The sequence below is a fragment of the Scomber scombrus genome, chromosome 4 (assembly GCF_963691925.1).
Source record: "Scomber scombrus chromosome 4, fScoSco1.1, whole genome shotgun sequence".
In the NCBI taxonomy this organism is placed as follows: domain Eukaryota; kingdom Metazoa; phylum Chordata; class Actinopteri; order Scombriformes; family Scombridae; genus Scomber; species Scomber scombrus.
Genome location: NC_084973.1, coordinates 31,116,818 through 31,130,800, shown reverse-complemented (window position 1 = coordinate 31,130,800; position 13,983 = coordinate 31,116,818). Strand labels below are relative to the sequence as shown.

At 39.2% G+C, this 13,983-nt stretch overlaps 2 protein-coding genes across 2 annotated transcripts; both read right to left on the bottom strand.

Moving 5' to 3' along the window:
- Nucleotides 1–4,506: 4,506 nt before the first annotated feature.
- LOC133979427 (natterin-3-like) lies at nt 4,507–6,438 on the bottom strand. The gene is made up of 2 exons (XM_062417939.1): nt 6,324–6,438; nt 4,507–5,597 (listed from the first exon to the last, which is right to left on the bottom strand). The coding sequence occupies exons 1-2, from the start codon at nt 6,436–6,438 to the stop codon at nt 4,507–4,509; spliced, it is 1,206 nt and encodes a 401-aa protein (XP_062273923.1).
- A 5,770-nt stretch (nt 6,439–12,208) lies between these two features.
- Nucleotides 12,209–13,607, bottom strand: LOC133979426 (natterin-3-like). Its single transcript, XM_062417938.1, has 3 exons — nt 13,578–13,607; nt 13,416–13,509; nt 12,209–13,296 (listed from the first exon to the last, which is right to left on the bottom strand). The coding sequence occupies exons 1-3, from the start codon at nt 13,605–13,607 to the stop codon at nt 12,209–12,211; spliced, it is 1,212 nt and encodes a 403-aa protein (XP_062273922.1).
- Nucleotides 13,608–13,983: the final 376 nt, after the last annotated feature.

The window sequence follows — 13,983 nt, the reverse complement described above, 5'->3', positions numbered from 1 at the left end:
AAACCAGTCGAAGTCGAAGGAGGAAGGATGGATGGAAGGATGGAAGCTAGGGGGAGGAAAGAAAGAGAGAAGGAAGAGAGGAAGGGAAGGAAGGAAGGAAGGAAGGAAAGAAAGAGAGAAGGAGGGAGGGAAGAAGGACAGACGGAAGGAAGTAAGGGAGGAATAATCAGCTACTGATTGGGTCCAAAGTGCCTCTAATTATTGATTTATGATGTTTTTCAAGCTAAAATAAAAACATGACAGAGTGACGTTAAATTAAATGATGTGAAACCAGTCGAAGGAGGAAGGAAGGAAGGAAGGATGGATGGATTCTTCCCGTTTAAAGTCTCATTCTTCTTTGGCAGGAGCATCCAGAGAGGAGACTGATGACTGATATAAACAGATCCTTGTACTGATGGTACTGATTTACTGGCAGCAGCAGCAGCTCTGTTAACACTGAACTCTACATTGTGTTTGACTCTTTGGCTCCATGGCTGCTGACACACTGCTCACATTGTGTTTTCTGCCTCAAAGTAAAGAGTGTGGGGGGGGGGGGCAACATTCATGACACATATATCAATCCAATAAACAGAGAAGTCCATTATAAAATCTATCAATTTAAAAGTAGGTTTGATTAGAAAAAGAAAACAGGTAAGATACTTTAATCCTCCCGTTGTCCTCGAGTCAAGGAAGGAAGGGAGGAAGAAGGAAGGAAGGAAGGGCGGGAGGAAGGAAGGAAGGAAGGAAGGAAGGAAGGAAGGAAGGAAGGAAGGAAGGAAGGAAGGAAGGAAGGAAGGAAGGAAGGAAGGACGGAAAAGAGGGAGGAAGGAAGGAAGGAAGGGAGGAAGAAGGAAGGAAAAGAGGGAGGAAGGAAGGAAGGGAGGAAGAAGGAAGGAAAAGAGGGATGGAGGAAGGAAGGAAGGAAGGAAGGAAGGAAGCTAGGGGGGAGGAAAGAAAGAGACAAGGAGGGAGGGAGGAAAGAAGGAAGAGAGGAAGGAAAGGAAGGAAGGAATGAAAGAGAGAAGGAGGGAGGGAAGAAGGACAGACGGAAGGAAGGAAGGAAAGGAGGAAAGAAGGAACAGTCAAAACAGACCAAGGTTAATATAATATAAGCTGAATTGAAAACTAGTTTACATTTAATCAGAAAATGTATTTAAATGTATTTTAAGATGTGAGAACTTTGGCCAACACATGAATGGAGTTTGGTTACTGATTGATTATTGGGGCTTTTTTTTTTTTTTTTTACATAAAATAACAACTATTCACGTATTTAAAGTTGAATTATTTACCTTATAATAAAACATGTGTGTGAGGTTTATAAACTCACCATTTTCCTGCGGCCTTGTGTGTGTATTTCAGCTTCAGCTCCCATCGCAGGACTGAAAGGTTCACTCAGCAACACTCTGTTCATCACTCTCATTAAAAGTCGCCGCATTGTGAAAAAACTCAACAGCTTCTTGAAAAAAAGCGACAAAAAGCGACAAATCTTACTTAATAATGTGTCTTTTTTCATTCGGCCTATTAAAAACAGACTTTCTTGTTTAATTAATTAAGTAAAAAGTCAGAAATTTACACTGATTAAAGGACATTTCCTGTGAGATAATTGACTGATATGTGATAATTTAGATATATCCAACTGCATTCATTTGAATTTATCAGCTATATTAGAAACTACACTTATAAAACAACTTATGACAATTGGAAAAAATCTGCTTTTTAATCTTATTTATGTCCTAACAGTGTGTGAAGGTAACTTTCAATGATATATAGTCAGCTTACTGTAGAGCTCCCCGTCTAAAAGCAACCTCAATGCAGCTTTTAACTATTAATCAGCACGAGACAACGTTTATCTCATAAAATACAGCTTCATCTAAACATCATGACATTTAGTAATATATAAAGTAAAGTGTAATAAAGGCTGTTTAGAGGTGATGTTAGCTGGTTAATCCTGTCATGCTTCTCTCATGCTAGTCAAAGAGTTCAATAAAGACAACATGGTGATTCAACTCTCTCTGCTCTCCTGGCTGCACTGCCATCTAGTGGTGAGACTGAGGAACTTCCCAAAATGTGAATACTATGGAAGCGTACAGTATCTGCACCTTTATTCAAATGGCAATTCATTTTGCAAAATGGCAATTCAATCTTCAATTTTGTCATGCAGTTTGACAATGTTTTTTTTTTCAATTCACAATTCAATATGCAAAGTGATAATGCAATCTTCAATACAGTTTTAATTATCTCTATGAAAATTAGGAATTAAAATGAAATTATGAGAATTGAAGGTTTTACCTAGTTTTCATCATCTTTTTTTTTTTTTTTTTTTAACCCTGTCAGACAAAAAAAAAAAGGAATCTGAACATTATAATTTGGTTTAAAGGGAATAATTATCTATATTTTTCACTATTGTTATTACTTGGTTGCAGAGAAGGATCTACTCTAGGAACACTAATAATTTCAATTGTGTGCAATATTCATATAATATACATATATATTTATTTCACTTTAATCTGTGAAATAAGAATATCTGGTATATTACCACTCAATACCAATATTACTCTTGTAAATCTTGTAAATAATGTAAATAATGTCACGACTATTTTACTACATATTTCTTACTATTATTGTTCTTATAGTTTTTTTTTTGGTACTTGGTATTTATTGTTCTTTATTATTTTTCTTATTGCTGCTCTTATATTCTATTTACTGTCTACTTGCTGCTGTGACAATGCAAATTTCCCCATGGTGGGACTAATAAAGGAATATCTTATCTTATCTTATCTCATGGAGACTGAGGAAGTTCTCAAATGTGAATACTGGCAAGGTTTTTCATTTGTTTTTTTACCTTGTCAGACACAAAAAGAAATGTGAACATAATAACTTGGTTTAAAGGGAATAATTATATATATTTTTCACAATTTTTACTACTTGGTTGAAGGGCTAGTTTGTTTTATGGATGGTCTACATAAGGGTTATTATAGTTTTGAATTTTCCATTAGATTTATTAGTTTCAAGAAGCTTTCATGATAACTGACAGAGGGCCTCTATCCGCCCAATAGTGTGTGATACTTTAAATTAGGTAAACTTAACCTCAATAAATAGCTCTGTCTATTAAAACTGCACAGGTGGAATCACTAATTAAAACAGACACAGAAAACAATGACATGAAATAATTAGGAACCAATTGATTGACAAAATCATGAAAAATTGGAACGATAGAATAAAGCCTCTCTAATATATGACAAGTAAACCACTGGAGTCTGCAGGTACGCCTAGAGGTTTAAGGTTAAAGAAAATAATTGTCACACTCATTGAAAAAGATAAAAGTTGATAATCGTTAATAGGTAATCCATCTTTCATAATGTAAGTGTGTTAATGTAACAGTGTCCTTGAGCAGTGTACTATGGGTTAAAGAGTCCTACTAATCACCTCACCTGATCAACACACCTTCAACTAATCAGGAGCCATCAGGGCAACCAGCTGCCAGTGTTTGGATTATTTTATGACCTTTTAATAACTTCTACAGCACTAATTAAAGTCTGTTTATGAATTGTTTTTAAACAGATATTGTATCTTGCAGGTCGAATTTCTTTTACGGAATCTGCAGATTGTTTGTCATAAAAAGGTTAATGTATGATTTTATTTGCTTATTGAGACACAAAGGCAGACATTCAGACAGAAAAGTAAGCTTTTAGAGGAGTAATATTATGTCACATAAGGGAGTTGCTGAGGTAGATACCAAGAGTCTGAGCGGTGGTCATTTATTGAATCTGTTTGTTTGTTTTCTCTAGTTTTGTTTTGCATAAATTCCAGCCTGTTCAGACATTGAGTCCACCTTCAAGTATAAGAGATCTTTTTCATTACTGTGTGCATTTTGTGCAGATTCTGCCTAATATGTGATAGCAAACATGACAACATTATAAAGAGAAATAACCTCCTTATGTAACTGACTGTCATCTGCCCAGTTCTCCACTGGTTCTCACACTATAACTGAATTTCTGGCAGATTATTTCTCTTAATCCTTGTTTGTTTTGTTTCTTTGGACATTTAGCAGGATCAAAATCGTGTCATATTTATGCTTTAAACCTCAGCCGTGTTAGAATAGAGCTGAGCCAATTTTCTTATTGAACTGGACCTAACTTCACAGCTCTCCCTTACATGATCTCACATTCAGTCATCTCATTTTGAGGTGAAAGTAAAGACTTTAAAGAGGCTTTATAAAATTGAGTCTAAATGTTACTGTAGCATAGATATTTTTAAATAAAATGTTAAAAATCCAGCTTCTATATAATTTTGCCACACATTAGTTCACTGGGGTTAGGGTCAGACATTGTCTATGATTCATCTTTAATTCATTTAATACAGCAGTTTTGTCCTTGACTAGTGCAAGAACTCATTTATATTCATTGTATTTGTGAAAGTAACAAAACTCTGTAACAAAGAACAGGAATTGAAAAAATAAATAATTCAAATCTTTTTTTATTTATTTATACATTTGGTCTTTGAGTTGTTAATTTAACAGACAGCTCATCATTCATCAGCTGGTGCACAGGGAACAGCATCAATCACCGGCTGACACCTCTCCACCACGGCGTTGATCTCACCGAGTCTCACACCATCGTAGGTTCCCGTGACGGTCGTCCAGTGGGTGTCTCCGTTGTGGTTGGTCCTGCTCAGCCTGCCGGTGAACGGGAGGTCTGCCGTCATCTTCCTGCCGTCCATCCTCACGCTGCAGGAGTGGTTGGGAGGCACCATCAGCTCCACGGAGACAGCGTGACTGATGGACTCCACCATGGTCGTCCCCTCTGAGAAGGTCACCGTCTGCTCCTTGGTGAAATCCACATTCCCCGGACCAAGGATGGGCACTTTGGCCGTCATGGTGGACACGGATCCATTGCGAGTCTGTCTGCCGATGTCCCAGCTCTTCTCCACTGTGCTGGTCTTCTCTAGCTTCACGGTCTTCGCCACGCTGCTGCACTCCAGGTTGGTGACTTTGGCAAGCTGCAGGGTCTCAGGAGGATGGTGGAACAGCTCCATCTCATCGATGAGGTACTGCACGTGAGAGATATGCTGACTGTAGCTGTCTCTGTTGATGGTGAGCACGTGGTAGCTCTTGTACCAGTACTCATCGCCCTCCCAGGGGAGGAAGAAGGCCTCGTGTTGGGTCACCACCTTGCCGAGACCGTACTTGTTTTTGCCCACGTAGATGTCAACGTTGGGGCAGGTTCTGACAGAAAACTCGGGGACGGATCCGTACGAATCTTCAACCCACTCCAGAAACTCAAATTGGTCTACGTTGACGAGCACTTCAAACTTGGAGGATTTGTACTCGTTGTCGGCGTACGGGTATTGACAGAAGGTCCCTTTGCTGGGAGTGTAGAAGCCGGCCTCACAGTTGACTTTGCACACGTAGTCGGTGCGCTCGGTGTAGCCGTTGAAGATGGCGACGGCGCCGTTTGGAAGGGAACCGTTCCACGTGACCCACTTCAGGTTCACGTGTTCACCAAACATGGGGAAGGAGTGTGAGGTCATTTCGTTTTCTGGCATCTCTCTAATTTTCGGAGGGTTGGTGATTTCCCGAGAGGGGACAACATTCTTCAGCGTGGGGTTAAGCCATGGCCCTGAAAAAGAGAAAAGACGAAAGCAGCATTAACTTTGGTAGACACAAATATCTATATATATTTAGCAATTAACTTCATTTTGCTGCAGTAATCAGAGTTTAGTCTTGTTTCAAAGGCTTTCTTTTCACTGACACAAAAACCTGGTGTTTCTATTCTCAACTGTTGTGAATGTTAGGAAAGAATCTGTTGGTTGCACTTATTGCCAGTCAATGGGCGTCATGAAAAGGGCTGCATCCCTCGTAAACATTGAAATTTTGCACATTTTGATATACTACCCCTATATATGTGCTTCATTGCACCTCATGTACATTGAAGTGTATGAGGAAGCACATCTTGATGAAATAGCATCTTAAATGCAGGATAAATGGGATGACCACCATGTTCACACATATACCACCAGTATTTTATTAACATAAGTATTATGTTTTGGTTAACTAAGATCATAAGTTGCCTTGCAGGTTGTCTTATAGTGGCAATCTTAAAGTTCTCTGTTTTGTTCACTTTGGCAGCACCGAACACACCACGACCTCATTCAGTGATAGAAAGAGACTTAACAAACGTTATTTATTTTAATGAAAATCTTTAAGGTAATTACTTGTTTTTAATTTGTGTTAATGGTAACTTTTAAAGAGCAGGCATCACTTGAAATTGCATATTTTGGTATTCAACTCTTCATTTGAGTGTCTGAGCAGATGAAACCTGCAGTATTGTAATGATGTGACTCACTGCTGGGTTTTTCTTGTCCATCCTGCAGCTCTGAGATGAAGAGCTGTGGGTCAGACTGCAGCGTTGGGCTGCAGAGCTGCAGCAATGCTACGACAATAGCTACACACGACCTCATCTGGAAAACAAACACAAACAGCACATATTCAAGAGTGAGACATTCAGTTTTTACATCAGTTTGAAGTATAACCAAAGAAGGTTGAAGGGTGATAGAGCGTCGTGGTCTGCCGGTTCATAGTTTATCAGTGAATAACAATATTGAATTAGTGATAACAGTTTTTGTTTTTTTCTGCGTGTTTTCATGCTGGGTTAGCAATATAAGAAATGTACATGGCTTTCCTTGCATGTTTCAAAACAGCAAAAAAGATAAATTCTGTGTTGCAGTTTCTTATGGTTGTCACTAGCAGTCATTAAAGATTAGACACTGTGTAATACTCCTTTAAAAAGAGGCCACAACATTTTCTGATCAAAGAAATATATAATATATAATATATGTTTCACAGCAAGTAAAACCATTTTTTGTTAATGGTAAAACATGACTTTAACTATGTATTTGTGGTCACATGTTTTTCATAAATGGCGCAAGTTAGGAGCACCTCAATTACCAAATTGCAAATAATTAAAGGAAATTCTGCAGGATTAGTGGAAAGAAAAACTTTAAATGACATACAACGTACTATACTACAACAGATACAGTGCAAAGACAAAATGTGCTCAAATACAGTGTGAAAAAAAGTTATATCACTTAATGTAAGTGAATAAGAAGAAAGAAAATAGCAGGCACAGTTAATCAGAGTTACCAGGCTTTTTACAACCCAGATTCTTTTGTATGTAACCAATCGTTTTATTAATTAGATACCCTCTGTCACCCTCTCATGTTTGTCAGGTTATTATTTTAAAATTACTCAGCAACTTGAATCAGTACAAAAAGCAAGCAGGATTTTAAGACACATTTCTTGACGATTTTGATCATGAAAATCAGATGTATAATGCTGTTAATCAGCAAATGAGCCACATAACTTCATTCAGATATACAGAAGCAGTTTTTACCTCAGGTTCCTGCTGCAGTGACACTGCCTGCAGTACGATCTGAGTTTTAAAACCTCCTCGTTCACTTATTGCCCCCAATAAACAAGAGAGAGAGCTGCAGCTCCGCTCGCCCATTGACTCTACTGCTGCTCAGTTTGAATCAGATGTTTTCAAAGTTGGTCGTGATCAGAGGAGAATCAAATCAATGTTGGAAATAACAACACGAGAAGCTTAAACATTTAAAATATCCCTGGACTACAAGTTTGACATCCATCGACTCTGTTACTTAGTTTGTTTTAACCATTTGAGGAAGGTTGACTGAGAATGAGTGGTCTTCTTCAGAAACAGTTACATGTATTCCTACTATAGGAGCTGATGAGTTCAACCTCAACGCAAACAGATGACAGTAGCAGCTACCTGCAAATAGCCGGTTTAGTCTTAAATGAGACCTAATTGACATGGCTGAGGACGTATGACCATTTGTCAATCATGCTCACAAGCGTGATGCATGATGCAAAGGGTAAACTAAAGTGAAATGTAAGAAATTAAAATCCCTCTGGAGCATAAGTAGCAACAGAAGACAGGAGGATGAAAAGAAGCAACAGAAAGATAAACATATATCATATCATTGAATGGGAGTTTGTACTTGGATTAATTTATGTTGGTTATAAATAGGAAGCTAGGTGGCCTATAATGCACCAATATTTCAGCCAGCTATCTGAATCTCAGTTTGCTAACATTAGTTAAAGAGGAAATATCATACACATTTACAGGTCTGTATTTTTAATCTGGGCCTCCACTTGAAGAGTCCTCAATTTTTTTGCATGATTTAACCCTTATTTATATTATATACTGGCCCTTTGCCTTTCAGTTCAGGGCAGTTCGGCCCATTTTAGCTCCTGTCTCTTTAAGGCCTCCCTCCCGATAAACCCACTCTGTTGTGATTGGTCAGTTTCCAGAAACTCTGAAGGCTATACGTGAACAAACAATAGATCAAACAACACAATCAAATGTATCGATCTAATCCGAAAAATGCGAGCGGACAACGTGAAAAACACATGGAACAACCTTAGCAACACCCTTAGCGACGAAGACTACAGACTAGGGGACCATTTGTTAGCATGTGTGAACAATCTGATGTCATCACGAGGAGGAAGTAGATTAATTAATGTAGATTAAGTATTTAGGGCAGGTTGAAGCACTGGCTTTTGATTTGCAGGCAATGTTTTTACATATAAAGTACATTCACCTCAAGAAAGCTGAAACTTTGACATCAAACCAGTATAATAACAGTAAAATCACAAAAAGCATATTATGTCCCCTTTAATTATCCTGGACATGTTTTGTAATATATGAAAAACTATTGAGGAAAAAGATACTAGATGTTTAGATGTTAATGTTTCAGGCTTTGTCTTTCTTTTGTTGTGATAACCTTTTTGCTAGATAACCTAGTTTTGCTGGAAAGACGCTTCAAACCATTCTGGTCAATCTGAAGTCAGTGAATTAACGGTCATCCTGCTGTTTCGACATGAGATATACTTTGTCCTTGACCAGAAAAACCTCCACCAGCGGCTCTCCGGGATGTAAAAAGAGTATTCATGCTGATAATGATAACAGGATCTTTATTGATCCGTGTTCAGGAAAAACAACACTCTCCTCCCTCTGCCTCTTTTTATCAAGTTGCCTTTTGATGAGACTGTTAAAAGTGCCTGGATTTAACCCTCCTGTTGTCCTCGAGTCAAGGAAGGAAGGATGGAAGGTATGAGGAAGGGAGGAAAGAAGGAAGGAAGGACGGAAGGAAGGGAGTAAGGAGGGAGGAAGGGAGGAAGGAAGGAAGGAAGGAAGGAAAGGAGTAAGGAGTGAGGAAAGGAGGAAGGAAGGAAGAAAAATGACTAAGGAGGAAGGAAAGGAGTAAGGAGGGAGGGAGGATGAAGGAAGGAAGGCAGGAAGGAATGAAGAAAGGAAGGAAGGGAGGAAAGGAGTAAGGAGGGAGGGAGGAAGGAAGGATGGAAGGAAGGAAGGAAGGAAGGAAGGAAGGAAGGAAGGAAGGAAGGAAGGAAGGAAGGAAGGAAAGAAGGAAGGAAGTGAGGAAAGAAGTATGGAAGGAGGAGGGAGCAAAGAAAGAGGGAAGGAAGGGAAGAACAAAGGAAAAATTAAAGAAAGAGGGAGGAAGGAACGAAAGAAGGAACAGTCAAAAGAGACGGGGTCTATTTGACCCGGGAGGACAACAGGAGGGTTAACGTCCCATATCTATCAAGCAATATAGGATGGCATGATGTCCAAAGTGCTGCGCCGCTCTCTCTCCATTGATGACAAGATACTGTATGTTTAGATAAGCTCAGACTGGGAACAAAGTGATTAGATCTCCTGTAATAGTGGCTCATTGATTAAGACGGTCCTTGTTGCGTAATGTTGCTCATTGCCAAGATTAAACGGGGGGGAGAAGGCGTTCAACACGGACATTGTTCTGCACGCACAAGTCCTATCATTGAAAATCGCTGATGTCATGGCCATCTGTGTTTGTCCTTGAGACAGAAAGTTATTATCAATTTATTTATTTGCGTCTGAATGAGGACTCTGTATTGGAGCGAGGCTGTGTAAAGGGCATTTACATTGATAGACGCCTGCAAGAACTGCACTGTCACACTGCCGTCAGCTGCTTCTGCATTCAGCCGGGTTGCGAGCGCTCGTAATGAACTTGTCATTCAAGCAGCAGCGTGAGAGCCTTGTTATTCAGATTCAGTATATTATTCAGATGTACTGTATATAAAGTCAGTGTGTTTTGCACAATATCTCTGTGTGAATAAGTAGTGATTCATTGTGATTCACAGTGGATGGGGTTTATTCTCTCTAATCATCTTATTTCACACAGTATAATTTTCTGTCGTGGCCCTGCAGAGCTTAACGCAATAAAACTTAGTAAACAAATGAAAAGAGACAAAACAAGAAAATGAGAAAAAACATCCTTGGCATCTTTATAACCCTCAGACAGCATTTACACCCAAACAAATACAGAAACATGCTGCAGATATAGAAGAAAACACAATCAAATACAGTGATGTCCTCTGTTTTCTCACTTTTTAACCCTTACATACTGTTCAGAGCTGTAAAATCACTGTATACACATTTCTTTGAGACAGATTTTATCTAAAGTGATCCACAGTTTACAAAAATGGAAATAAAATGCATATTTTTTTAATGTTTTTGTGTGCAGCTGATACACATTTTTACATATGCAAATGTATAAAATGTACCTGTTTAATACAAATCAGTAAAATAGTGGTTGTGAATGTCTATTTGTCCATAAATAAATAGAATACACTCTGTTTGCTCTCTGACAGCTTCATTGAGGATTAATAAAATATTTATTAATGACTGATTGGCGAATTTATGTTAAAAAAAATGCTGTGCTTCTTCTTCATCTGCTTCTGTTCCTGCATGTATTTTCTTCATTTGCATTGCATTGAGCTCTCAGAGATACTGTCAGTTTCTCAGAGAGGTGATGTCTGAATTAAGAGTTGACTGTTTTATATACAGTATCTTGGCCTGTGATTGACTGGCGATCTGTCCACAGTGTTCTCCGCCTCTCGCTCATGCAATGCCAGCTGAGATTGGCTCCAGCCCCCGCCATTGACGATAAACAGTTAAGAAAATGAATGAGCTGTCTTATATATATCATTTCCTGTCCCAGATGAAATGATGACTGTATTCAATGTCAAAGCTTGACATCCAGGTTTGTTTTGTAAATGCATTTAGGAGCATTTTTATCCAAAGCGCTTTGCAATGTGCATCTCATCCACCCTCAAACACACTTAACACAGAAATGTTTTAACACTCAATTAACCATTAATGTCTTGCTTAAGGAGACTTCAACATATGGACAGGAGGATCAGTGGAGCCACAACCGGCCTGCAGCATACAATGAAAATTTAAACATTATGTCCTTTCAACTTTGTGGTAAAGTAAATATTTCTGTATTTATTAATTTGCCACTGTCCTCTATGAAGTGAAACACCACAAAGTGAAAAATACTCCTAACTTCTGCTTGGAGAACGTGTTGTGAATTAAACATGAAATATAACAATGTTCATATCATTACTCATTTGAACACCAATGTAAAGTTATCAATACTGTATTTTACAGCCTTAAACATATAAATAAGACTGTAACTAATATGAAGGAGCATCCTTAAAGAAGGAAATGCATGGTTACCACTTATTCTGAGGCCTTTTAAAGGTTTAAGTGAAGTTAAACTAAATAATGAATGTTTTTGTCACAGTGAGTCATTACAACTTTAATCTACTGAGAATCAATCCTCATTTTATTATTTTAGTTCTTTTTTTACTCACACTTTCCTTTTTTTTCATCAGAAATTTTCCTTATGCTTCCGATATGGATTATTAAAAAAAATGTTTGACTGTCCTTATTTTCATTTTAATATTATCTCATCGTTTCTATTATATATGTTTGGTTTGTCAGCGGTGAAAGTAATAAATATTACAAATGACATGTAAGTAATTAAATCAATCAATTTACTTATGAATCAAAAAGTTTGTTTCAGGACATTAATACTATTACTACTAATAATAATAATAGTAACCAGTAACCAGTGTCTTTTAAAATGAAGAAAATAAATGCAGCACTGATTCAAAAATTCAAAAATGGTAATCCTTCATCTATTTTATGTGCTGCTAAAGAGGAGAATATATTTTGAGGAAAGTGAAATAAAGAGAAAGTTGAAGTGCAAAATGTTTTTTATTATTACACATTTTCTTTCAAACAGCCAATACAAAAGATGTTCATGGCATTATTTCAATCGTGATGTTTCAATCTCTTTTGGTGGGTTTTCTGTCAGTCTTTTAGGGGCATGGCTGGGCATCAGGTACGGGTTCGCAGCGGTCCACCACAGCGCGGACTTCTCCGATCTGGACACCGTCGTACGTCCCTGAGATGGACGTCCACTGGGTCTCGCCGTTGCGGTAGGTGCGGCTGAGGCGTGCTGTGTAGGGGATGTCAGCTTTGATCTTGCGTCCCTCCATGCGGACTTTGCAGGAGTGGTTTGGTGGGACGGTGAGCTCCACTGACACGGAGTGGCTGAGCGACTCCACCATCGTGGTTCCTCTGTTGAACTGAAGGGTCTTCTCGCCACTCATCTCAATGCCACCCGAGCCGATAAGTGGGATTTTGGCAGTGATGCTTCCTGTGATACCCAGCATGGTGGCTCTGCCGATGTTCCAGGTGGTCTCCACCTCGGTGGTCTTTGAGATGGTGACTGTCTTGGACACCGTCTGGCAGTCATTGTTGGTGACCCCAGAGATGCGCATGGTCTCAGGAGGATACTGGAAGATTTCGACCTCATCAATGGCGTACTTGACGTCAGAGATGTGCTGTGTGTAGGCGTCTCTGTTGATGGCCAGGACTTCGTATTTCTTGTACCAATACTCATCACCCTCCCAGGGCAGGAAGAAGGCTTCAAACTGAGGAACAACCTTCCCAAGACCATATTTGTTCTTCCCGACGTAGATGCTGACACCTGGGCAGGTCTTAACTGAATACTGGGGCACTGAACCGTAGGAACCTTCCTTCCACTCCAGGAACTCAAAGTTGTCTTTGTTGGCCAGGATCTCGAACTCAGGAGCGTAGTACTCACGGTCTCCGTAGGGGTAGCGGCAGTATGGGCCCAGGCTTGGATTGTAGAAGCCAGCTTCGCACTTGTACTTGCAGACGTAGTCGGTACGCTCGGTGTAGCCGTTGTAGATAGCAACGGCACCATTGGGCACAGAACCGGTCCAGGTCAGCCAATGCAGGTTGACGTTATCACCGAACTCGAAGGAGGAAGGCAGATCCTCCTGCTGCAGCAGATCAGCAGGAGTCAAAGGAGCTGACACCACATTGTTACCAGTTGAGTCAGGGACGCGGCCCTGCAGCTCCGGGTTCAGTAAGGAAACTGAATGAAAGAGATGGACGGACAGTTTAAAAACTAAACAACAAAAGAGAGGAAGAACTGTCTTGATTTATCTTTGTTCTGATGACGAAAAAAATACACAAAAATGTTAAAATGTTTACCTTTTCTGTGCTTTGAGCTCTTCTTAATGATGTCCTGCAGATTGGCTGAGGACAGAGCCAGCAGGGCCAGCAGCGGAAACACTGACAGCTTCATCTGCAGATTCAACACAATATGTTTCAATTCATTGACACATTAATGTGAAATCATGTTGTCAGATGTACTTCCAGCTGGAACACCGAACTACACTGCATGCCACATGTCCCTGGTTCGATTACAACCTTTGTAGCATATTATACGCATCTCTCTGACCTTATTTCCTGTCTGCTTCACCACTAATCACTGTCAAATAAAGACGAAAAAAAACAACTTATAATTTCGGCAGACAACAATTCACCCTCTTGAAACAGCTGATCATTGACAGACAGTATCCACACCTCTCACTGATTTTTGCAAAAAGTATTTTAGACAAAATATGGGTTGGTCCATCAATTCCTTTGGACTCATTTAGAATTTAAAGGACCAATGTGTATAATTTGGTAGCATCTATTGCATCAAAAATACAACGATTCCTATTTTCATGGGATTATACATTAATGAAAACATCTGTAAGACTATTATATTCAATTT

Coding starts and splice junctions, on each gene's coding strand:
- LOC133979427 (XM_062417939.1), bottom strand. CDS start 6,438: ATGAGGTCGTGTGTAGCTATTGTCGTAGCATTGCTGCAGCTCTGCAGC. Junction 5,598..6,323: donor TGGACAAGAAAAACCCAGCA/GTGAGTCACATC, acceptor TCTCTTTTTCAG/GGCCATGGCTTAACCCCACG.
- LOC133979426 (XM_062417938.1), bottom strand. CDS start 13,607: ATGCAGTGTAGTTCGGTGTTCCAGCTGGAA. Junction 13,510..13,577: donor GTTCGGTGTTCCAGCTGGAA/GTACATCTGACA, acceptor TTGAATCTGCAG/ATGAAGCTGTCAGTGTTTCC. Junction 13,297..13,415: donor GAGCTCAAAGCACAGAAAAG/GTAAACATTTTA, acceptor TCTTTCATTCAG/TTTCCTTACTGAACCCGGAG.